The 25,211-nt window shown below is 31.8% G+C and overlaps 2 protein-coding genes across 2 annotated transcripts; both read right to left on the reverse strand.

Annotated features, from left to right (window-relative positions):
* Positions 1-5,181: 5,181 nt before the first annotated feature.
* LOC146535328 (G protein-activated inward rectifier potassium channel 3-like) lies at positions 5,182-11,498 on the reverse strand. The gene is made up of 9 exons (XM_085191836.1): positions 10,833-11,498; positions 9,015-9,141; positions 8,364-8,552; positions 7,976-8,047; positions 7,556-7,663; positions 6,934-7,040; positions 6,542-6,694; positions 6,092-6,211; positions 5,182-5,777 (listed from the first exon to the last, which is right to left on the reverse strand). Exons 1-9 carry the CDS (start codon positions 11,366-11,368, stop codon positions 5,417-5,419), a joined length of 1,773 nt encoding a protein of 590 aa, XP_085047962.1. The 5' UTR covers positions 11,369-11,498; the 3' UTR covers positions 5,182-5,416.
* A 564-nt stretch (positions 11,499-12,062) lies between these two features.
* On the reverse strand, positions 12,063-23,055 carry LOC146535329 (G protein-activated inward rectifier potassium channel 3-like). Its single transcript, XM_085191782.1, has 11 exons — positions 22,743-23,055; positions 21,706-22,282; positions 19,782-19,923; positions 19,181-19,372; positions 16,175-16,246; positions 15,104-15,214; positions 14,628-14,734; positions 13,842-13,991; positions 13,458-13,577; positions 12,895-12,993; positions 12,063-12,306 (listed from the first exon to the last, which is right to left on the reverse strand). The coding sequence occupies exons 2-11, from the start codon at positions 22,173-22,175 to the stop codon at positions 12,180-12,182; spliced, it is 1,590 nt and encodes a 529-aa protein (XP_085047908.1). The 5' UTR covers positions 22,176-22,282; positions 22,743-23,055; the 3' UTR covers positions 12,063-12,179.
* Positions 23,056-25,211: the final 2,156 nt, after the last annotated feature.

Genomic DNA, 25,211 nt, shown 5'->3' on the forward strand with positions numbered 1-25,211 from the left:
AGTCGTCATATAGATATTACAATAGTCTGTACCTTTTACTTCTTTTTCATCTTCACACTATATTTCGCATAATTCAGCGTAGGTGGAGACAGTAAAGGGAACCGAGTGTTAAAATACTTCGTCTCCATTTTTTATTAAAATTTCGAGACATTGCGTGTTGAGTGATAGAATTTAATGGCATGATTAGTCTACCAGAGAAGGGAAATGAAAATAAATGAAATATATCTTTTCCCGAATGGGTATCGAACACACAACCTTCGCCTTTCCAGTCAGATGCTATCTTCATTGCGCCAATTTATCATTTAATTATCTATGAGTACAAGTAGAGTCATATGGAAGAACTAGTTCAATAAAAGTCGTGGTCTGAATATATAATATTCATGTTGTTATGGATAACGTGCCTTGTGTCGTCGATTTTAAGTATAAATGGACGTAGAATAGTAATACCTTGTTATGTTGGTAATGTTTTTGTTTATACTTTATATTAAAGTGTAAAATAGTATTCTTGGATTCCTAGCCTCCAGATTTGAATTCATTTCCAGTTAGACTAGGAACCCTTTCGGTTATTTATTTTATGAAAAGTAGTGTCAGTTTTAATGATGGTGATGGCTACAATATATTACCTGTTAAAAATTACAAACAATATTAGAAAAAATTGGCCTCGTTACGGCTGTACCTTATGCACTTTACCAATAAATGTGCAAAAAATTCGTAGCTACAAAGCTATAAAAACTTTATCGCTTAAGTTAAGATTTAATGGCCAATACCTACGATTCTTACAACGATAATTTTATTTGAAAAATAAACTTTTTAATTTTTGGGAAAAACATTTTTTTTAATTGTAATAGTTTTTTATAGACTAGTTAAAACTGTGGTTTTATTTAAAGTGGTGCTGACAAAAACACCCTGTATATAGTATAAATAAACATAAAATATTTTCATACATTGGTGCGATTTCATAGCTATAAATATTAATAAAGCCATATGAAATCTTCCGTAACTACTATCATGTGCTAAGTATTACTACTGTTATGTAAACAGAACAATTAGACCGCGGAAGAGCTAAATTGTTTAGTGACTAATAATTAAATGCACGATTTATGCGTATTTTGTAATTATATTCTATTTTATTATATTAAGAAATGCAAGGAGATGAAGATAAAGAATCTCAACAGGAAGAATGAATTATTTTCAATTTCAGATCGCTTTGGTAAGAAGACAGCGAAGCATTGAGTTTTATCGCATCGAAAATTGATCTGAATGTTGGTAGTGTCTTAGCACTATGTTCCCTTTGCTTAGTCTCGTTTTGACTAACCATACAAAAGTTATAAATAATAATAAAAAGAAAGTTATAATAATATAACTTTCGATCACAGTATGTATTTCTCTGTTATTACTTTGTCAAACTTGACAGTAATCTGCTATGTAATAAAAATATCGACTTTTATAGTTTTTCCTGTCCGTCCTATATAAGTATTTATTTTTCTAATAGATATTGAGGCACAGCGACTGACTGGAAACACGACGGTTGCGGGTTTAGTTTTCACTAGGGAGAATAAGTTATTTACAATTCCTCGGTACCAAAAAAAAAGTGCTTTTCCTGTTTCCTCTTATATCGTTGCTAAAACTTGTGTTAAATATATACATATACAGTATTTCTAGCAGTTTTAATAAGAAAATTTATACAGGTGATGCTTTAAAAATAATTTATGTGTCCAATTTCATCAATCATAACAATGAATATGAAGATAAAATCAAAGTTAGATAACTTTCCACAAATTAAATATGAAATATGCATAATAATATTTGCAATACTTATTCTTTATATGAAACGTATGGACTCAATAGCCATTTATTCGCAAAAGTCTTTTTTTCTAAATTGTGCAACGTAATATCTATGAAAATTGAAAATAGACTGTTATTATAGAAATTTGACTCAATAAAGTAAATAGTATAATTAGCACGATAACACGATAGTTGTGTATTCTATTTCGTTTTGGAGATTCACACAGACACTAAGTTATCTGTGTTCATCCTGTAAAACCTTTTTTTTTGCTTCACGCTGGATCCCACAAATACCAGGATAGACAGAGATAACCTTTGGACCTACTCATTAATACACTCACTTTCCCCATTTTCTGCCAAATTCTTACGGCTTTGCGTGTTGAGTATCGGAACTCAAAGCTGTGCTTTGCTTCGTTACCAGAGCGAGGAAATTAAAATATCTATTCTTCCACGTGGGGAAAGAACCGCCGCCGCTTTTACTGTCGCAAGCCTGTGTTTGTGTGCCTATTAAGAAAAAAAATATGTCCATCAAGAAAAAAATCGTTACCTCCTAGACTATAAGGTAAACCCTGACACAGCATCACAACGTAAACATTAGTAATTAGTCACTCACATAAGTGAGTAATGACCCATTGATCAATCGGAAGCACAGTTCGTTCAATCCTTAATTAACAAAAATATAGTGTATTTACAGAAGGTATACATACTACCTACGCATTAAATACGACATAATGACGTCACTAGTTCGATCTTAGAGTTGCGAGAGTTGAGAGAGCGAGTTAGCTAAAATTGGACACAGGAATATCCTAGCACTACGTTCTCTGTCTGCCACGAAATATGGGAAAATTACACTCAGTACGGAAATCTATTAATGGTCTCCATATATTTTGACAATTTTACTTTGAATTCCTCCCAAGGATCTTAATATTGCCTAACAAAATTTAATTGGGTCCCGACTAAGCTAATGGACTCGTTTTATTTTCTTCTTCTAAGTTTTTAATGCTGTGCAATTTTTTTTTTTTTTTATTTTTTTTATTATCATTCAATATTCAAAAATATTATGTTTATTTTTTTGATAGATAGAAACTTATATATAAATATGTGACGTAATAGAAAATTATATATAAATTATTATACCTACTGGAGGTACCTAGTCATCATGTGTTTTTCCTAGTGGTTATATGAAACAAATAAATAATTTTATATTATATCATTAAATTTTACAAATAAAGTTCTAATATAATGAAATGTACAGCAAACAAAAATATTGAATACATACGGTGGAGTGAAAACGAAGATTATAGGTTCAAATCCAGGCTATATAGTTAACAAAATTAAGGGGTTATCTGGGCCCCTCCTTTTTTTGTACAGAATATCGTATACCAAAGTATATTATTTATAGAGTTATCGTGGCGCAGCGGCATGGCTTCAACATAGCATGGGTTAGCGATGGGTAACGCCTCTGGGAACGGAGTGTCTTAACAATAAGTTCCCTCTGCTTACCTTGCTATATGCTTATGCGCGTCTTACACGTATTTATAAATAAAAAATATAAATAAGTATTTATCATAAAACAACTTTCAATCAATTAAAATTCAAAATATGTAAATAGCAGATGAAAAATACAAATATTATTTATAAACCTTAACATTTGCTATAAATATATAATGTACTTGATACTTTACTGTAATAAGAAAGAATTAAAAATAATATTAAAGGATTTTTTTTAAATAATATAACTTACTTAAAATGTAAAACAATATTTAGTTCCTCTTTAGTAGGACAGAGCAGAGAAATGAACGCAGAGTTGTGTTACGCAATTAAAAACCTAATGAAGAAAGAATTCTTCTCGACTATACAACACTGTCAATTAAGACAATATCTTCAAATTACATTTTCCCATACGAAACGTTATCTTGTCAACATAGGTATGCATGTACATGTATATGCATTTTGTTTCATATTTTATCCCATCAGCATATTATATCACGTAATATAAACAACATGTTTGTAAACTTGACACAATTATTCACTTTCGAACATAATTATAAACAAGCTTAAAACAATATTTATTCTTTGTTATTTCGAAGCGAAAAAGGAGAGAATTACAGTCTCTGCATACCTCTTTCGCCTCGTTCACTGCCATCAACCAGTACACACGTGTCCTCCGAGGAATTCTCATGCTTTTTACGTGACCTTCCTCTATAATCATCTATATTGCAACACTGAATTTCTTGAGAAATAATTATCTTTATAATTTTCAATATATTGCATATTGAATAGTAGAAATCAACACTTCACTATGTTTCTAATATAAGAGTACCAAATATAAATAAGTATCGTGGAGAACGGAGTGACACTACACTAAATTATGACAAATCCCCACTGCGCTACGACGGCGTTACTTTATCTTTGGATTTATCTATTTGAATATGTTATTTTGAAATGTGCTCTACTATTGACGTCTATTTGTATACAAGATCGCGTTCATTGAACTTAGTTCATATAATTCGACTGTAAATGGTTCTGGGTTAAGTCCTACGGGAAATTATATTTCAATTAAAATCTCTTTCTCGTTCTTGTAGACAAAATGCGGTGTTAAGTTTAGCGAAGAAACTTTTTCAATTGGTGGTTACTAAGCGTTTTAATATTAGGTTCCCATTGCTTACTTTTCTAAAAAAGCCTGAAACTGTTCTTTTAATTGAGTATTTATTATGAGTATTTAAAAATTATTACCCATATATTTGTACCGGTGCGCCGCTACCGTCTCGGTTATTTAAACTTATTAATTTATTTTAGTATATACAAAATCTTTTGTTTGAATACAAGATCTCATCACACCATTATCTTAAATGTTTAATTTCGTATCGCTCTTATAATCAATATTTACCTCAAACACTTTCCCTTTGACGTCACAAAGATGTGTTCAGTTTATTTATATTTTAGAATTACTCAAAAGAAAATAATATTTAAGCTTCTGGTATACATCAAGTGAATACAATTAAATAAATAAATTGAAGCCGCCATGCTAATATGACCTTTGTGGGTTTCCAGGGAATGAAATGTATCGAATTCTTTCTTATTATTCGTCTTCGGAAGGGAGTGCCTTAACACTATGTTGGCTCTGCCTGCCTATTATGTGCGGGATACGACGTATAGGTAAAATTGAGGTCATTGTAACGTAGTGGTACACGCGATAGTTGCGGGTTCGATTCTTACTCGGATTGATTATATTTATTCAATTACTTTTGGAAACAAAACACTGAGTTGAGTTTCGTCTCTTAATACGCAATGTCTCTAAACTTGGGCGTTCTAGGTTTCCTGTGTCTGTTTCCTGTGCTGCTATCAAAACCGTGTGAAAAAAATATACTTAAGTTAGAACTATTAAGACAAATATTGACTTATTACAATTATATATTTATAATTAATGTTTATTACATTATATACCAGTCGTCGCAACTTTATTTGCATGGATTCTAACACATAAAATGGAAACATTCTGTTTTTTCCTGTTTTTATATGAATCCTCTCTTAGTAGAAGTATCGTCTGTGTATTATTTGTCAGTTATTATGTAACAGAAGAGTTTAAAAATAGAATAAAAAATTCACTGTTTTTTATTTTTTCTTTCTTTTATAATTCCACAGCTCTAGCCGACGAAATAACATGTATTCCTTGATTCTGCAAATAATTCTCCGGGTAATATGTCCTATACTGCCATCCAATACTTCTTTGTGTATCATTCCTATTAAACGTAGGCGAAGATGGCAGTGACTCTCCATTTGGAGACAGAGTTGATGAATCCTCTTGACTTAATGATATAATTGTAGGCGACATTGATAGATTTGTGGGTGTGGATAGTAAATTCTCTGAAGATTTGACATCCTCCTCGAACTCTTTTAAACGGCTCGCGCTACATAGTGGGGTTTCTACTTGCTCTACTGTGTCCAAGTTGTTGACGTCGATGGTATAGGTTTCGTCTTTTTTGGAATATCTGAAGGAGAGGGATAGGTAACATATATATTTTTGTATGAAACATTTAAATTTTAGCAAAGATTAATAAAAAAATCCATGTATTTGAGTAACACAGTGTCTGACTGTAAATGCCATGGTTGTAAGTTCGATCATAATCGGATTGATATTTATTAATTTTTTTTACATAAACCAGAGTGACTTAACACTAGGTATCAATAATTGAAATAAATGTATACTATAAACAAAAGGTAAGAGCTATGAGTCTGTAATGTAAGAAATAATAATAAAAAAACTCTAGATACCTTCTGTCTCCCAAAAAATAAAGATACTTACTTTAATACGTTCTTGAACCTGTAACCCCATATTATTTCCTTTGATAGATATGACGTTCTACTCTGCGTTACAGTTCCCATGCTCTTAGATGATCCTGTCAAGCAAACCACTATCTCGAACCTGCGGAATAATTAATATTTTTAGAAAATTAAAAACAATCCCAAATTAAACTATAATAATATTATTTCTATATAATGTAAACATGGATTCGATTATTCTTTTTTAACAAGTTATTATTAACACGAATATTATTTGACAATAAGTGAGTATGTAGGGGAGGGTTAAATAATTTATTCCCTCAGGTAGGAATCGAACGTACAACTATTCTATTTACAGTGTGATGCTGTGATAAGATAGCCTTAATTAATGTTTTATAAGCCTTTTTAATAAATATGAATATTTGAAGTTTTATTATATATTAATATAATTATTATTTAATTTCTATCACACCTATAGTCCATCATATCTTGAGCGGAGAAGTCATACAGCGGGCTCTTAGCATCGATCACGTGGACTACCGTGATGGGCCATAACAGAAAAGCGCGAGCCTCTTTTAGCTCTAGTTGGTGTATGTAGTTCTGCATTATTTCACCTTCTAACGTTCTGAAATGTAGACTCTATTGTTAGAGAGAGATTAATGATTTAAAAAATCATCTTTAAATATATAAGAATAATAATTATATTTAAATAATTTTCATTTTTTTGCATTGGTAGACAAAGCGCGGCGTTAAGATCCGCTACTCTATCACAATGCCAGAAGGAAGAAACTGAGTGTCTTGACACAAAGTTCGCTATGGCTGCACTGCAATGCGAGAAGCGTGAAGCTGCTTTCTAATACAAACCGTATAGGCTTCAACATGTAGGCGGTTATGGTGCTACCAATCATGTGTAAATTGAGAAGATCCCATACTCTAAATTGGAGACAAAGCTCTCCGTCGCGGAGACAAACCTGAAAATAAAAAAAACACTAAAATTACATCGGCTGATTGTTATAACATTTTTAATTTTATTTTTACCATGTATAAATAACCTTTAAAGTAAGAAAAAAAACTAAGAAATAAGTATATCTTATAAGATAGATATGTCGAGGCGCAGGGGCACAAGTATGCGATTGTAAACGCGACAAGTTGTGGGTTAGGTTTGCTGAGTTACTCCTTCCGTTCCAAGGATTCCAGTAAATGAAATATTTAATATTTACATTTCGTCGCTCTGGTACCGAGAAAAAGCACGGCGTTGAGTTCCGCCACTCAACACGCACCAGAATCCGACAGAACGTGGGGCACGGAAGTGTCTTAAAACTAGGTTCCCAGATTCCCTCTGCCTACCCTCTTATGTGCGGAATATAGCTTGGACCTAAAAAAATAAGCATAACACTAGGCGCCTGGACAAAATTAAATCATTTGTCTTTTTTTTCTTTTATAATGGGGTATAGTCATTTATTTTATTAGTAGTATACATACTTACAGTGGCTTTCTTACTGAAACCAACTGAAGATACGTGCCTGTTAGGTCTCACTAGCTTGGTGAAGAGTAAGCTGGACAGACCACCGGATAGAGCTGTTCCTGCAACTATCTATAAGAAAATATATACAAAGTCAATGGTATACCCCAATAAGCTGGTTAATATAAAAAAATGGCAGACAAAATAATTTACATATTTCAAATATATATTTGAAATACATTTGTATTAACTGAAATAAGCAAATAAGTTCCGTTAAATAACACGTAAGTTAATAAATGAAAAAAAAACAGTATTTTGAAATAGAAAATGTAATATAATATGGGGAACAGAGTATCTTAACACTAGCTTCCCTCTGCCTACTAGCCTCTTGGTAGAATTTAGAGAACGGGAAAAGACTACTAAAAAATGAAGTTCTATTCTTACCTCTAATACCATGATTATTATAGCTTCTGGACACTCCTCGTTTGGATATCGTACACCATATCCTATAGTCATCTAGTACGAATAAAAAAATAATTATTAAAGAAAATATAATTAAAGAAAATTCTTCGATCATCGTCAATTATTTTATAAATAAGTAAATGAAATGCTTGCCGTAGTTTCTCTCAAAGATGTCATCTCTGTAAATCTGTATTCTTTTTTACTTAGACTTTATGTGGAAAATAATTATAAAATACTTAATCCGAATAAAACATATTCCTGAAAATTTTATAGGGAAGTGTCTTGATGGGACCAGGTATCTTCTAGAACACTAGGTTTCCAGGTTTCCTCTGCCGACCCTGCTAAGTGCGGTATAACAAAATATTCTTACCTGAGTTTCAACAGACATCATAAGTAGACCGGCAAAGGACGAAGTGCCAGTAACACAATGTTCCTTTCCATCACCGATATCATCTGCATATGAAGACGCCACTGCGTACCAGATACCAGCGAATATGAACCAGAAGATGAAATGAGCGCATATCATCATCAAAATGATGAAACGCCACTTGCTGTTTATCTAAAATATTTTTGAAATTTAAAAGTTTTGTATAATTTTACCTTTGATTTAATAAAATAAATATAAATATATAAAAATACATATAACTCTCTACCAAGGTACTCTGTTAGACATATAGCTTCACTATTTCAGCTTTAGCCACGAACTCGTGGTCAGACACATATAAATAAGAGTTATGTACATATTCTAAGTGACCTAGGTAACAACTCTAACTTTAGGGATTTTGATCCTAACGATTAACGGCCTACATCCTATATTGATAACTGGACAACAATATCAGTTAAACTCTTTCGCTTTATTATATTAGCATAGAGTAAAAACACTGAGTTCACATCAACACTGAATTCTGTAAGACAAAGACTTACAGGATAACTAAAGCATTTTGCTAAGGATAAAAGTAAACGAACAACCACCACCTATAAGTCATATACTTCCCAAATATACTTCCTAACTTGTACATACCACAGTATTAACAATATCTCGCATATATTTGATTGATTTTGCAGGTATATTGCTTCTTACTGGCACATTTTCTTCACCAGACTTGTAAACTACTCGTCGTGAACGAATTGGTCTTCCATGTTGCCTTCTATTCAGAAAAAGACAAAGTAAAATAAATATGTAGGTACTTTTATTTATTTTTTTATTTTGGATTCTCACTGTTTTACGCATATACCAGGTTAGACTGAGGTAACCTAGTGTTAGCGTTGGTTTCCTTCTTTCCATCTAAGTTTTTACACATTGCCTGTTGGCAGAACACAATTTCTTTGCCATCAGAGCAAAGAAATGAAAATAATTCAATAACTTAAGTGAACTGATCATGTCATGGTCATTTATTTCATGTTAAGAAAGTTTATCTCAACAACGAAGTATGGAAAAGAAAATTAATTTAAATATAATCGTTCCTCCGAGAAGGTATTGAACCAACGACCGCGTTTACAGGCAAACGCAGTATCTACCATGTCATCAATGGCCTCTATTTCTCTTAAGAATTCCTTCCGTACTCAAAAGATAGGATGGAAATATAACTAAGACAAAGACTTCGCTGTCTTTCGGTCTGTCCATCTGTCACCACGTTTCGTTATACCCTGTACCTCATGAACATTGATAGACTGTTGAAAATTTCATAGATGATGTATGTACGCTATAAGAACAAATAGTAAAAAACAGAGTAAAATTAATATTTCAGCATTTTTTTTGCCATTTTTTCCGTAATGGTGCGGAATCATTCGTGCGTGAGTCCGACTCGCTCTTTGCCCGCATTTTTTCTTAGCTTTTTAAAGATCAAGTTACTAGGAACGTTATTTTGAAATTGTTTTCTAAACTAACTAAACATTGCACCTTATTTTATTATTTACTTTAGTTTAAGATAAGCGTAGAAATTGCGAATTGTTTCTTGAATGTGTGTCATGTCTTATTTGGTATAATATATCTTATCCTTATCTTTTACGATAAAAAATGATGTATCGAAATATTTATTCTTTATATTTTCAATGAATTCATGACAATATTTGATTTGGAAATTGAAGGTCAAATTTAGATTCTTAAAATATTTAACATTATTCATGTTTTTTCTGCATGGGGGGGGGGGGGAGAACATAGAGGGATTTTTTAGGTTCACTCTCCTCCCTGTAAGACAGTTGTTTTCATAAACATTGCGTTTTGATTGGTCAATTAAATGCCTACGCTTTGTCTTAACATATGGAAGAAATTAAAGTATCCTCATGTACTATTCCCCAGAGAAATTTAACCCTCAACCACTGTGCATCTTAAAATATTTTTTTTTTTTTAAAATACACATTAACCTCTAGTTAAGGAAACTGGTCGTAGTTAAATGAAGCATAAATAAAGTTAAAGTACCAAATAAAGATAAGCTACTATTAAAAGTAAGTTTTATTTGAAATAATTATATATGTATCAAAATGCGACAGTGCATCCGTTTCCGCTATCCGAAGTTTTCAGAGGAAACTAACCATAAGCATTTCCTGAAGCCGTAAATTTTATCAAAATAAAGTCGAAAATAAAGACATAGTTATTTCCATTTAAATACAAAATTATCAAAATTAATTACTATCAATCATTACATCGAATGAAGTTCTTACTCGCCAAATGGATCCTCAAAAAACAAGTCTGTAAATTCCTACACCCTCTGAGATCTTTCAATTTGATATTTTTTGATTCAAATATTTTTTTAAAGATCTCATCTTATAAATTGAAAGATCTCATGGTGTGTAAGAATTTACAGATTTGTTTCTTGAGGGCTGTCTGAACATTACGTACCTTGAACGCTTGGTATTTTTTTTTCTTCTAGTCAGTGTTGAGAATCCATGAGCTGATGGCGCCCTTCCGTCAATCTCATTATAAATACTTTCATCTGTCTGAATGATTTCATATATATTTGAAGACAATACAGAACTAACTAAAGGCTGAGTGGAAGCATCAGAAATATTCCTTTTATCAGAGCTCTTAGGGCTTTCAGTCTCAACATCTATAGTCATTACAAGACCACCGTCTGTATGTTCATCTTCACTTGAGTATTGACTGTAACCAGCCTGGATTTTAGTATCAGGACGATTTATCAAATTTTCATTAGTAACAGTATAAGGGAACGCAATCTCCCTCCCTTCGACGTATGTTTGTGAAATTCTGTACTGTTTCTTGATCTCTTCATTTGTGTAAACTTCAGTGTTGCCAATCCTAGGTATTTCTATTGAAGATCTACCGGAACCATTGCCGATTGCTTCGGAATAACTTAAAGATCTTTCCAATGCTCGACTTCTACTACCTCTCCTTTCACCCTCAATATTTACGTTCATGTTCCTTTGTTTAGAATCTATTACTGATTTGATTGTCAGACCTACACACTTATAAAACTAATACCGGGATTTTATATCGGAATCAAAAGCTTTACCGGCACTTATGCATTATCAACACTATTGTTATTAATTATTTCATCACGAACATCAATTTCTTCGTCAAACACGCCATTTTAAGAATAATATAACAAATAATTATTCAAATTTTATAAATTTTTCAGCTAGTTTCACAAATTTCATATGTATATATTGTAAACGTTAAACCTCAACTAACTCTTGTTATCTATTGTCAAGATAGCGGTTCTATGTTAACAGATAAGAATATTTGTTGATAGATGCCGTTCAATCACTTTCCGTGGCCTAGTAGAGGTGTTGTATAAATACTCATATATTTACTTACTTTATGTTTAACTCATGTTATTTTATAATGTTTGTTTATATTTATCTAATATTGATTTATGTTTTCAATTTGATATATTAAATAACAGTAGTAGTACAATACTATGTCACGTCTAATATCAATCAAATTATTATTATCAAATATAGAACAATTGACTAGTCGAAGTGTCTTTAAATTGTAAGCGGTTTTATAAGCATAAATTGCATTTTTAGCACTATCACTTACAGGCACTGACACTACGAAAATTCAACAAAATGTCCGATTAATTCATAAAATAAAAGATAATGAAAAATCTAATATTTGAACATTTTATTATAGGTACATAAAGCTATACACACACAGTTAGCTCACATTTTTTATCTTTAACAAAAACAATAACATCACTTTAAACTTTTTAAAGCTTTCTTCCAATTAATTTCTTCTGTCTCTCCTTCTAAACGACGATGTTCTGCCGATTTGAAATCTTGATACCTTATCGCTGAAGCTGCCGGGCGTGCCGGGGGTATTCTCCATATTCTGATGTGTACTACTTGATTTGCTGAAATAGGCATTGTTTAAATTAATTACTGTTAAAAAATATATATTTAAATGCAAAGTTAAACGTAGATATAATACGTTATAGCACCATCACGCCACAATCGTATAGCAGAGACTCAAGCGCGACTGTAAACGCGTCAGGTTGTGGGTTCGATTTCTACTCGAGGAATTGAAATATTTAATATATTTAAGAACGGATTGTCTTATCACTAAGTTTCTAAGTTCCCTCTGTCTACCCTGCTATGTACGGAATACTGCTTGAAAGTATTTGCTTCTTATTGCAACATTATAAAAGTTAAAACGATATATTTTCTTTTCTTCACACTTTTCCCACATATAACAGAATAGGAATAAATAACATAGTGTTAAGACACTTAGTTTTCCACCCAAATTTGAGATACTGGATGTTAAGTGGCGAATTTTAACATCGCATATTTTACTCCGCCAAGCAGGAATGGAACCCACAACCAATCCTTTTGCAATAAAAATAAATGGCTAGCATTTTTTTGTATACTAAATTATCTATTATTGGATTGTTTAAAAGAGGCGCAGGTTCGAATCCCGCTACGTAAAGTATATTAATTATTACCTGTAGAGTTCACAAGCGCTCAACGAAGGTGTATGAACAGGTTCTATTGTATTCAATTTCGAGTGGTCGATCACATATTTTTGTTTATGGGTGTCATATCTAGAAATAAAGTACATAATCTAAATAAATTTAAATATTTTTAGATTAATAACTGACTTAACTAGAAGAAAAAGAATATTCTCTAGTCTCTAATTTTAGAAAATAATATTCTCTGTCAACATGATATTAGGAGGCTGCTTCACGCTTTTTCTGCATAGCAGGATATGCAGAGGGAACCTATTGTTAAAACAGTTAATTCCCTCCTTCGTGCCCAATTTTCGAGACATTGTGGTTGAACTCACGTCGCGCTTTGTCTTGTTATCAGAGCGAAGAAATGAAAAATAATCTATTCAGACGAGTAGAAATTCAAGCCACCATTTGTAATCAGAGCATTTATAATCTCACACATAATAATATAAATATATATATTGAATATGCTTAAAAAATATTAAAAAAGATTCCATATTTTAAAATATACAGTATACAATATAAACGTTATAAAATAATGTTATTTCAAAACTTACTTAACGACCGAAGGAAATTTGTAGCCCCATACTATTTCTCTAGGCAGGTATGACGTTTGACTCTGCGTAAAAGTTCCCATTGATGCGGAAGCTCCCTTCAAGCTTATTGTTATTTCGAAGCTAAAAAATAACATTTATTATATAAATATGTGTTGAACCCATGTCCGACTCGTTCACATACAAACATTGTGTTTGGAATTAATTAAACTGTAGCCATAGTTTAACTTTTTGAACTTGCCTTTTTTACCATCACACTATATACTCGTATTTAAATAGAAAGTTAGATAAAAAGGATCAAAAAACTACCCAATTTGTATACTGGTTATACTCAAAGCTTGTGCACCTAAATCCGTAAAGATAAATAGAAAAAATAAATCTTCTTACCTACATTCAGCTATACTTTTCGATGTTAAAGTATATAAGGGGCTAGCTTCATCTATTTCATGAACTAACGTGACCGGCCATAGTAAGAACTGTCGTTGCTGTAGTGGCAGAGTCTGTGCGTAGTAACGTATCACTTCGCCTTCTTTTGTTCTGGAAAATAATAATATTTTTGCTTAATCCTGAGATATCCGTCGTACTGCAGCAGTACAGCGTTTGACAGTAAAAGTGACTGGGTTCGATTCCTACTCAGGGGAATTATTTTCATTTCTTCGCTTTCCTCACAAGACAAAGCGAGCTTGAATTCTGCCATTTAATACGCATACCCTGAAACAGGGTGAAGCTAAAAAATCACTAGATAAATAGAAACTTTAATATATATTTATATCGAATTTCATTTTTTTTTCTAAAAACTAGGTAAACAACGCGGAACACGTATATAAATTGACATTACGTCAGTAATCGACATCACAAATTATCCAATGACTAGCAGCCAGTACTAGCGACCGTCATTCATCTAGCTTAATTGAAGTTCTGAATGCCAAGGCTACTCCAATTTGAGGAATTACATGGTGGGGACGAATAATGTAATAGTTACGATAGCATATTAATGAAGCGTGCGATTCTTACACGTGATTGTTTCACGTTTGGTTTCAACTGTTTTTTTTTTTTTGCTTCTTTGGATTTATAAGACATTTTGCGGTGTTGAATTTAATCATCCGAATGAATTTGAATGATGAATTTTATTTCAGTAATTTATAAACAATAAGAATAATATAATGAATCTACCTGTGAGTATTGATAAAATGTGCAGTGAATTCGGAGCTGATGATATGGTCATAATTGAGATCCCACGTTCTGAACATTAAGCACAGCTTCCCATCTCTCATGCAAATCTAAAATAAAAATGCATATAAACACTAAAGAAAAATATTTTAAAAAAAGTGTTACTATGTTTTTTATGAATTTAGATTTTGCAATGTTTGCCTGTTGACGGAGTTTGACTGAGGTAATAAATAACAAGAGTTGTATAAGGTAAAAAATAACAAGACTTGTATAGAATGCTTAATTTAATTTAAATCAGCTTCACGTTATATCACGCTTTCCTCTGCCTACCCTGCCATGTGCGAGATACATCTTGAAACTAAAAAAAGTTGAGTCGCGTAACTCAACTCTGTACTGAGTCTACAAGAACAACTAAATTAATAAACTAATCCCACGTATGAAGGAATTATAAAATTATATAATTATAGTCCCATACTTACGACAGCCTTCTTACTAAATCCAACGCCATCTCTTGACAACTTCTCCGGTCGAGTTAACTTCGCGTACACTACACATGTCAGTACTCCAGACAGGCCAGTGCCTAGGATTAGCTGTAAAATATTTTTTTAATGACTGACATGACTGAATTGTCCTACTGATTTGATTTTATTTATAAGATATGAATGTGTTTGCGTTTTTCTACTCTTTCTCTCTCTTCTTTTTAATAATCAGAAACATTTAGATTACTAATAATATAAGAGAAATAAACATTAAGATTATTATTAAGTTTTTTTGTAACATTTTAAGGTGTTATTTGCTGTTTCACCCAATTTTCGAGACATCGCGTGATTAGTGATGAAACTCAACTACGCGGTTTGTCTTTTCACTAGAACAATGAAATGAAAATAATTCATTTCTCCGAGTGAAAATCGAACCCAAAACATCGCAGCCGCTGCATCACGATTTCTTCATTTACATAGTTAAGTGCATTTAAAAATATTTATGTATAATTTTTTCAAAGCACAAGAGCAATTATTTGATTTCACATTTATTAGAGCGTTGCTAAATTATTCTTAAAGGAACTTATAAGTAAACATTTGTATATTAGATAAATGTGAAAATTTTAACTATTTTATTTTGCGCTAATACGTCAAAAAATAAAAGCTTAATAACTTAATTAATAGTTGAACGATCTACTACACTTTAGTTTTACGAGATTCTCCCCTGACTGGGACAGGGCCTACTATACTAAAATTATAATATTAACTTACTACGTTATACATACAAATTGAACTTATCTAATCAATTACTATCTATATTGAGTGATTTAACACAATTAGAATATGGGCTACTGCGGGTCAACAGTTAGGGGCGCTAGTGTAGTGTAATGTCATCATAATGTCTAATGTTAACCATTAGAATATTATAATATCGTGATATTCTTAATATTCTCATTTCTTCGCTCTGGGACCAAGGCAAAAAACCCGGCGTTGACTTTCGCCACCCAGCACACAACAGAGTGTTGGCGCACTAGGTTCTCTATTACTTTAATTCGATAAAAAATGTTTTACCTGCATTATAAACAGAAATATAGATTCTGGACACTCTTCATCTATCGCACGGTCTCCGAAACCTATAGTTGTCTGAAATCAAATTTAAAATTGTACTGATTATTTATTAAAATTTTTGGAGGAATTAAATTCTAAAGATATGTAGATAATGACAATATAACTAAATTGCTAGATATTAATTATGGAATTCACAATCAACAATATATTTTCGTAAATATCGTTAATCGATTAAACCAACAATGCCCAGATATTCGGGTGGAAAATTTATAGAATACTTAAAGCGGAGTGAATTGATACTAGATACTTTCGGCCTTATTTTTTATATATAATCATGAGAGACAGAGAGAGAGAGCTTAATATTAAGCCCCGTTCTTCATGGGCACCAAAGAATTGGCACATACCACAATCCCTATTTACTATTTTCGCGTACATGCAAAATAGGTAATGATCTTCCCCTGAGGCTTTCCCTGAGCAGATAACGAACCCAGAACCATCGTTTTTACAATCAGACACTGTCCTACTACTCCTGAATGGCGTCAATATAACGTCCATTAAAAAATGCAGACCACGTGTACCGTATAAAGGAGTCCATCTAAAAGGCAATTTGCATTGTGCTTAATACCATAAGAGCGGATAGAACTCAATTACTCAACATGATGGATCACTTCACAGCTACTAATAGTTGTTATAGCTTTTATTCCTAGCACAGTAAATAAAAGGATCCTAGTGTTGAGACATTCCGTTCCTAATGCGCCGCCCAAATTTCGAGACATTGTATATTGAGGGGTAGAACTCTAATCCGCTCCTTGGCTTTACCATAGAGCAGAAATAAAATAATTTATATGTAAGCATTTCCCCAAATGGGGATCGAATCCACGACTACAGTCACAATGATTCTTGCACTGTATTATAAATGTGTCACTATAAGTAAGTAAAACGACAATCCATGTTAAAATTAGTTTAGACAACGAAATTTGATAGAAAAATATTACTCTACCTACTCTGCTATATTCGGGATGCAATGTAATGCTAAGAATCGTCTATAATATAAAAATTATAGAGAAGCCAGAAGACATTAGGAAATATTTCAATCAATTATTTCAAATCGAGACATTCTTCTTCCAATAACAGCCAGATCTACTTAAGAGGAAACTGCGTGAAGATGAAAGAAAAAAATATAAAATGATCAATTGGAAGAATCAGCCCAAACTGAATGGATAATGATTGCGGTTCTTTGATCTCTAAATCAGCTGAATTATAAGGAATTGTGCAGTTGATTGTATCTACTATTGATTTATAAATAAGCTTTATAAAGTATGACGTGGACAGCGATTCACTGTAAACGCTATCATTGTGGATTCGACTCCACAGGGAAATATTTTTTTTACACGGAACCTCGGAACCTGTGTTAAGTGAAAACATTCCTATTTCATTACAACACTTCCGTTCCCCACTCTCCAACGAAATGCCGAATTCTGGAAGCAATGCGTGTGATTATCAAAACGCGGATAAGAATATCCCCGTGGTACGATTACAAGGACAATCAAAAGATACGTAATAGTAAGAAACATTGTTTTCAAATCCAATATATAAAAATCGATTTTTTTGTAATAAAATAATCGATCCGTTGAATTTATGTAAAATAACAGAAGAATATTCACAATAAATTACCTATTAATTCTATCAGCAAGGCAGGACCTTTAGCGTAATAAGGATGGACATCACATACAAGAGAACATCCTATGGTTTGGCCGCATTAAAATTGTTTGGCAATCACCGTATATAACACTACCCACGCATAAATCACTTTCAAGAAAATTAAATTACTGAACCTACGACTATATTTATAGCTATACCTACGAATATTTTAAAGCGGAAGAGTTTGTTTGGTTGGACGTCTAATCTCAGGAACTACTGGTTTGAATTGAATTTTTTTTTGTGATGGATTTGATGATTTTTAAATATTTTGATTTGGATATTTATTTATCGAGAAAGACTATAAATCGTTTCAATGTAAACTCAGGCACTTAGAATGCACCATTAAAAGGTGTGTAGTTTAAAGGTTGTGCTCATAGCAACCTTAAATAATCCAAGTTTCAATAGGAGTATTAACTGCTCCTTCCTTAAGATTTCAATATAAAAAAGATTTTATGAAGTTCCTCTATTGCTGTATCACCAACAATAGGTTAGGTTATGTAGTCAACATATCAACCTCATTAATCCTTAAAGCTATATGTAACCAAAATGTGTGACGTCATAAGTCATTAGCTATAGTTGTAGTCATCAGCCAACAACAGTGGATCCACGCTTGCATCTATCAAAAGCACACACTCTATATGTAGCCAGGATTTTGCTCTATTAAATAGATTCGCCCGTTTACATTCGAGTTAACACTTGCCAACACGTGCCCTTCGTATTGTTGACTTGGCACTTTGAAACGGATAATTTTTCACTTGAGGAAGAGATGATGATGCTATATTGTCGCAGTTGAAAAGTGTAGAGGCTGTACGGGCGTTAAATGTGGGTTCGATTTCAAGATGAAAGACTGTTATTGAATGCCTCTCTCATTAAGCTAACCATCCCGAAATCCATGGATGTACCCCGAGATACACTCATAATTCACTTATTATCATTCTTAAAATTCTTGTCCAGGTATGTGTGTGTGATTAAAGTATTATGTTTTAGCATTACAGATGTTTACAAAAAATTGTTCCCATAGATAATAAGATAAGGCTATTTTTACTTCGAAGACGTAAAATATTATCTAACTTTAAACAACGGTGTAATCCTCAGAAGCTCTTCGAAGAGTAGAAACTACTAATTCTATAGATTCTCTGTGCGTGTGGTCACCACATAGATTTTTTTTGTATTGACTAGTCTATATGAAATTTCATATAACTACTCTATCAAATCTTCTTAAAAAATACAAAGTAAGACTATAGACTATACGGTATTACGTTAGTAATTTTAATATAACTCACTAGTTATAAATAAAGGTAAACAAACCTGTGCTTCAACAGAAGCTAAGAAGATAGTGACAAAATCCTTGCCCCCGGTGACGCAGGCGCGCTGAGGTGGTTCAGGCTCGAAGTCGTAGTGGGCAAGAGCAGTGATGTACCAGAAGACAGCGAAGACTAGCCAGATAGTGAAATGGACTACCACTGTACCTATTACTATCCAGCGCCAACGAAGATTGATCTTAAAGAGAAAGGTTAAGTGTTGCAAGAAACTGATCAAAGAGATTTAATATTTTTATTTCCCTTACTTTTCACTGAATTCTGGAGGCATTGCGTGTGGAGTTGCGGAGCACAACGCCGCGCTTTTCCTTATCGCCAGAGCGGTGAAATGAAAATATTTAATATTTAATTTCTACGATTGGCAAACGAATGCACAACCTGTCGCGCTTAGAGACGGACGCTTATGCCCCTGTGCCAGCACTGGCCTCTTATGTCATAAATCTAAACACAATATTTGTATTTATGAATACGAATAATATTTTTTTATAGATATAGAGATTTCCCTTAGATTTCAAACTTTAGATTGGAATATGGGAATATATTTTTTATTAATTAAATAAATATAATACAGTTATTAGGAAAATACTTACCAATGTATGGAAAGTATCGTTCAACAAACGAATCTTCTCAAACGGCACATTCGATATAAGAGCAATGTTTTCTGCACCATTTTTTGACACCAAACGTTTGGGATAGTCTGAGAAAGCTTTATAACGGAGTGGGGGTTCTATTCTGGAATGAATTTGTAATATAATAGAGATATTTATATATGCACAGTGCAACAACTACCAGAACCAGGGGTACCAAATATTAATTTCAATTTTAATCGTTCCGTTCGTGACGGCTATAGATTCGATTTCTATTTGGCGGAATATATAACTTTCGCGATTATCATTGGAGAGACAAAGAGAGAAAGAAAAGACAAAGTTCCGCGGCACGCAATGCCTTAAAAGTTGGATGGAAAGTGAGAAACGGATGGCTCTTGTAATATATTTAAAGAAAATAGACAGTTTATTATTATTTATTTTTATAGTTGTAATGTAACTGAAAAATATTAGATTGCATAAAATACATGTCTTTAAAGTTTAACATGTGAGTATAAATATTTATGCCGAGTAAAGATTTCATTTAATTACGTACGAACGTCAACGCGGTAGTTATGACATATTTAATATTTGCTTTAATAAAATAACAAAGATAATGACTGAACGAAACTAACAATTTGTTCTGTATTTTCGTGAAATTATGTATAATTTATATTCTTATATTGGTACTAAATAAACTTTGCGGAGAACAAGTGTTCAATCCCCGCTCTGGTAGGCAAAACGCGGCGTTGTGTTCCGCCGTTCTATATACGACATTTCGAGGGCAGCAAAGTGTCTTAACTCTAGGTCGTCTATTCGGGATAAAGTATAAAGTTGTTTATACTTACCTATATCTTAATAAAGATAATTTATTTTTAAATCACTATGCTTTACGTTATTTTAAAAAAAAATACATCCTTTTTTTAAGGAATCGAATCCAGTATCATCATACTATAACACCGTTAGTTAACAATATGTTCATTAAGCCTCAACCTAGCTATTAACTAAATAGAGCAATATGTAAATTAGTTCCCTTTGTATTAATCTTTGAAAGCCATAACGAGAACACGTTTACGATATTATTTACGATGCACTATTACTGAATAGTTATTTACATTTTTTTTTAATATTTTATTTTTATCCTTTTCCATAGTCTGTCTCTGTCTGTCCTCTACTTTCAACATACACCCCATAATTCAACTTTCCATAGCCCGGTTTTCACTACGTTGAACTAGCAAGAGTAGTTGGTAGTAACCAATAAATAGTCGGGCGGAAACCAAGCGAGGAGAAAAAGTTAAAACTCGCTCAGTTCTAGGGAGTGAACATGAGCGTAGGAAGGGGGGGGAGGGTATTAGGCCGTGCCCACCCCAGAAATCTTACTAACAAAATTAATTGCCCCGAAAAATTAAAAAAACAACGGTTACACGAACATCAAATTCAAAGGTAAAGTCCTTTCCACTTAAGCATAACCAGCTCATTTCTCTTTCACGGTGGAATGGGGCTTTAGTCCAGGTCTTTTACCTTTACGTTGTCGCATTATTAACATGTCCACACTTGTAATATAAACTCGTGTGAAATCCTTGATGTAGCCCAGTAATATCCAGCTAAGCTAAATTGAAACTACAAAAGTAAATTAGCAGAGACATCTATTTTAACATTTTTTTTTTCATTGAGACAGATAAAAGCTGAAAAAAGGGAATAAGAGAAGTGTTAAATTACTTAGTTCCCCATTTTCCAGCCTATTTTTAAAATTTCTGTTGTTAAAGTGAGGAAAAAAATATTTTATCCCCCTGAGTGGGATTTGAACCAACAATTAATAGTCGCGTTAATAATCAGATGCTTATCACTATCCTAGGACGGTATCTTTAATCCTATAATCTGCTAATAAAAAAGTAAAATAAAATATTAAGAGGTTTACTACATTACCAACCTTTTAACTTGTTCAGGTTTTTTCACAGTACTTTTCCTTGCCACAATATGATTCTCTATATATTGCTGATCTTTTCTTGTCTCATTCTCATTCACTTCTCTCTTTAAACTAAGACTTGTATTACTTTGTGTTATTACAATCTTAGGTAACTGTTGAGAGAGACGTCTCAACCTTTCTGATTTCACACTTGGTATAGAATTTAGGCTTTCATTTGAAATTAGTTCATTTTCAACTTTAAAATCTATATTAGGAACATCACTTTCTTTTACTTTGGACTCTATACATGTTTTCGCTTTATTTTTATCAACATTATCAACATAATTAATAATTTCATACCCAGGATCTGTATCTTTATTATTTAGTAACACTTTTTGTTCAAAGTCATCAAATTTGACTGACTTTAAATAATCTAAACACTCATCGTACAGCTGGTTTATTTGATCAAACTCTGAGTCGGTTTCGACATCCATTTTTTATGATTGCGCAAAATGAGTCACTTTCTTCGTAATTTCTTACATTTACTATCTAATATGGTCGTATGCAAACATATTATAACTTCTCATATAGATTTATGTGCCTGAAAATAATATATTTATTATAAAGCCACTGAATTTTTAAGTTTATTCGTTTTTTTTCTTGGCAGTATAAGGATAGAAATATCAAGAAACAACGTAAATAAATGTGATAATAAGAATTGTCCATTTGGTGGTCTGAAATGCTGAAGCTGAATTTAAGGAAAATCATTATTATAATAATTCTACCTACATGTATAATATTTGTTTTTTTTTTCTATATTCAATTTAAATATATTTTTTATTGTATCATAAAATATTAGTACTTTAATTATTTTAGTCTAAAATACTTTAACATTCATTTTTTCAAATAAATTATACACCGTCTATTATACATACAAATGTGTCCACATCTACCGCACTGAGCAACTTAAAGAAGAAGAAATTAGTGATAAATCACTTTATTCTTAACTTTTTACCAACTTAATAAATAATAAATAATCTTCAATTATTTCCTTAACTTACCTTATTTTTCACTAGTTATTTAGAGCACTATTAATTGTTTAATGGACATACATATATCTGACCAGTATGAACTTCACTAATGAAAACCAAGTGACAAGTGATAACGTTATCAGATCGTTATCAGTGCTAATTGCGCGAGTGGAGAGCAACTACTAAACGCTAGCTCTGGGTTAACCTTGTACGGATGCTGTGGGACATTCTGTGAGATGTTAAATATTTATGTTTTGTAACTATATTAATATTATAAAACTGAAGAGTTTGTTTGGTTGAACGCACTAATCTTAGGAACTACTGGTTCCACATGAAAAAAAAGCTTTGTGTTTTAGACAGCTATCGTTTGGATGTAACCCACTGTTCCTATCAGAGTAACCTTAAGCACCATGAATTCATTTTGTGCGTTACACGGTTTTTAATTATTTGGAAATAAATGTCCCTATTTGAATGCAAATGTTATTAATTGTAATTGGCAAAAAAGCCCTTTTAGAAATTAGATTTTCAAAGTCTATAAATAAAACGGTATAGATCTTGTTAGTTTCTTTTAATGTTCTAATAAGTAAATTTAAATGTAATATTTTATACATTTTGTCAAAGATCGTTTTCTTTTGTATAATATCGTTTACAATTGTGCATATATGGATAGCTATAAAAATATTTCTAATAAAATTAAAAAGGAATTTTAATAACTACAAATTGCATTCTTTAAAAAAATATACATATAAATATATTTCTTAAATTTTTTAATATTCAAAAGTTGCGGAATAACTCTCAAGATGTGACATGAAAATCGCTAAGTGCTTAATTTTGTCGGATTGTTTGTACAATAGACAGCGTCTGGTAATCCGATTAAATTTAATAGGTCTTTCCTTTGACCGTGTTTCTCCTAAGATTATATCTCTTTGCTTAGTCACTTTATCTCTTACTTTTTCCTGCCTTAAATTGTCGTAATAAGCATAGTAATGCCAAATTGATTTTAAGTATGTTCGGTAAATTAGAGAAAGTAGAGAGTGAACTAAGTGTTAAAACACTTCCTCTCCACTTTTTGTCCGAATTTGACATATTGTGGTTTTAGTAGCTATGAAAATAACTCATTTGGTAATTTGGGGATTGAATTCACAATCATTAGTGTTTACAATCAGACAGTATTTCACTGAGCCCGACGGCGTCTGATAAAGTTTTAAAGATAATGTTAAGACACTCCGTTTTTCTCTGCCGCCCAATATTCAAGACATTGCGTGTTGAGTGGCGGAAACGAACACTGTGCGTTGCTTTTTGTTTGTTGTTTTGTTGTTTTTTCCTTCTTTTTAAGAAATGGCAATAATGATAATTATTTTTCTGCTTTAGCGATGGAACCTATATTCCTTAATTCACACCCCTGTATAGTTTGATATAAAAAAATATAAAAAAATCCATTAAAAGATTCAAACATTTTTCAAAATTTTTTTAGTATAACCTCGTGTATTTGTTAGTTTCCTAACACTACAATGTCACTAATACTAAATGTTGACTCAAGTCATTTACATAAAATTTAGACTTTATAACAAAAAATATAATATTTACATAAATATTATTGATATTTCGATTTTTTCGAACTATCTAATAAAGATACTAATGTATTTATATTACTTAGTTTTGAGATTATCAATAATTTTATTATAAAAAAATAATCGACCTCCTTGTTCAATTAAAAGATTTCTTTTTAAATTAGTTTATAGTAAGTACGAAGGGTTGAAAATTCGAGAAATACTTTTAGACTCGGTGTAAAACGGAGAGAGGTCTTCTAGAATAACATATTGTATTTGTACATAAGTGTTATGTTATTATTTGTTGTCCTTTCAATAAACACTAACAACAAATATGTGTTGAATTGAATTGAATTCTTGATATATGGCGTTTCGAAATATTTGTTTCAATAAATAAATCTGAGTGAATGACAGAAATTTTCACGGACAAGGGAAAATGGGGATCTTGCTGGTTCTTTTCCCACGACTGCTACGAACCTCTTATTAAATTCAAAAAACAAGCGAAGTTTCGGGTGATAATTAGTGTTAAAATAAAACAATGGAAACTTTAGACATACAATAATATATACTTTATTACGCACACACAAAATAAGAAATGAATAAATCCGTATACAATATTAATGATAATAATATTTAGAATCCTTTTAAGTGAATAATTTTTTAACGTAAGAAACCTTTTATTTATTTTTACTTTATATTAAAAAATATATAAATAGTCATTTTGTAATATATTAAATATTATAATTGCTTTGGCGATGATCTTTCTTTTTCCTGAATGAAATAAATGAACAAAAAAAATATTTTAACTTAATAATTATTAAGTCAATTAATCACTTAGAAGGATTCCGTTATTAAATTTAACAATAAACATACAATATTCACATAATGGACTATAAACACATTATCTATGTACATATATAAAAGACTCTATATTAGTGGCAGTTTCTAT

Source organism: Heliconius melpomene, chromosome 10 (genome assembly GCF_056956725.1).
Source record: "Heliconius melpomene rosina isolate 202511_hmr_F chromosome 10, ASM5695672v1, whole genome shotgun sequence".
Taxonomy (NCBI): domain Eukaryota; kingdom Metazoa; phylum Arthropoda; class Insecta; order Lepidoptera; family Nymphalidae; genus Heliconius; species Heliconius melpomene.

Coding starts and splice junctions, on each gene's coding strand:
- LOC146535328 (XM_085191836.1), bottom strand. CDS start 11,368: ATGAACGTAAATATTGAGGGTGAAAGGAGAGGTAGTAGAAGTCGAGCA. Junction 7,041..7,555: donor GTTTCAGTAAGAAAGCCACT/GTAAGTATGTAT, acceptor TTTTATTTTCAG/GTTTGTCTCCGCGACGGAGA. Junction 6,695..6,933: donor TACATGTTGAAGCCTATACG/GTTTGTATTAGA, acceptor TCTACATTTCAG/AACGTTAGAAGGTGAAATAA.
- LOC146535329 (XM_085191782.1), bottom strand. CDS start 22,175: ATGGATGTCGAAACCGACTCAGAGTTTGATCAAATAAACCAGCTGTAC. Junction 14,735..15,103: donor GATTTAGTAAGAAGGCTGTC/GTAAGTATGGGA, acceptor TTTTTATTTTAG/ATTTGCATGAGAGATGGGAA. Junction 12,307..12,894: donor AGCGCTTGTGAACTCTACAG/GTAATAATTAAT, acceptor TGCCTATTTCAG/CAAATCAAGTAGTACACATC.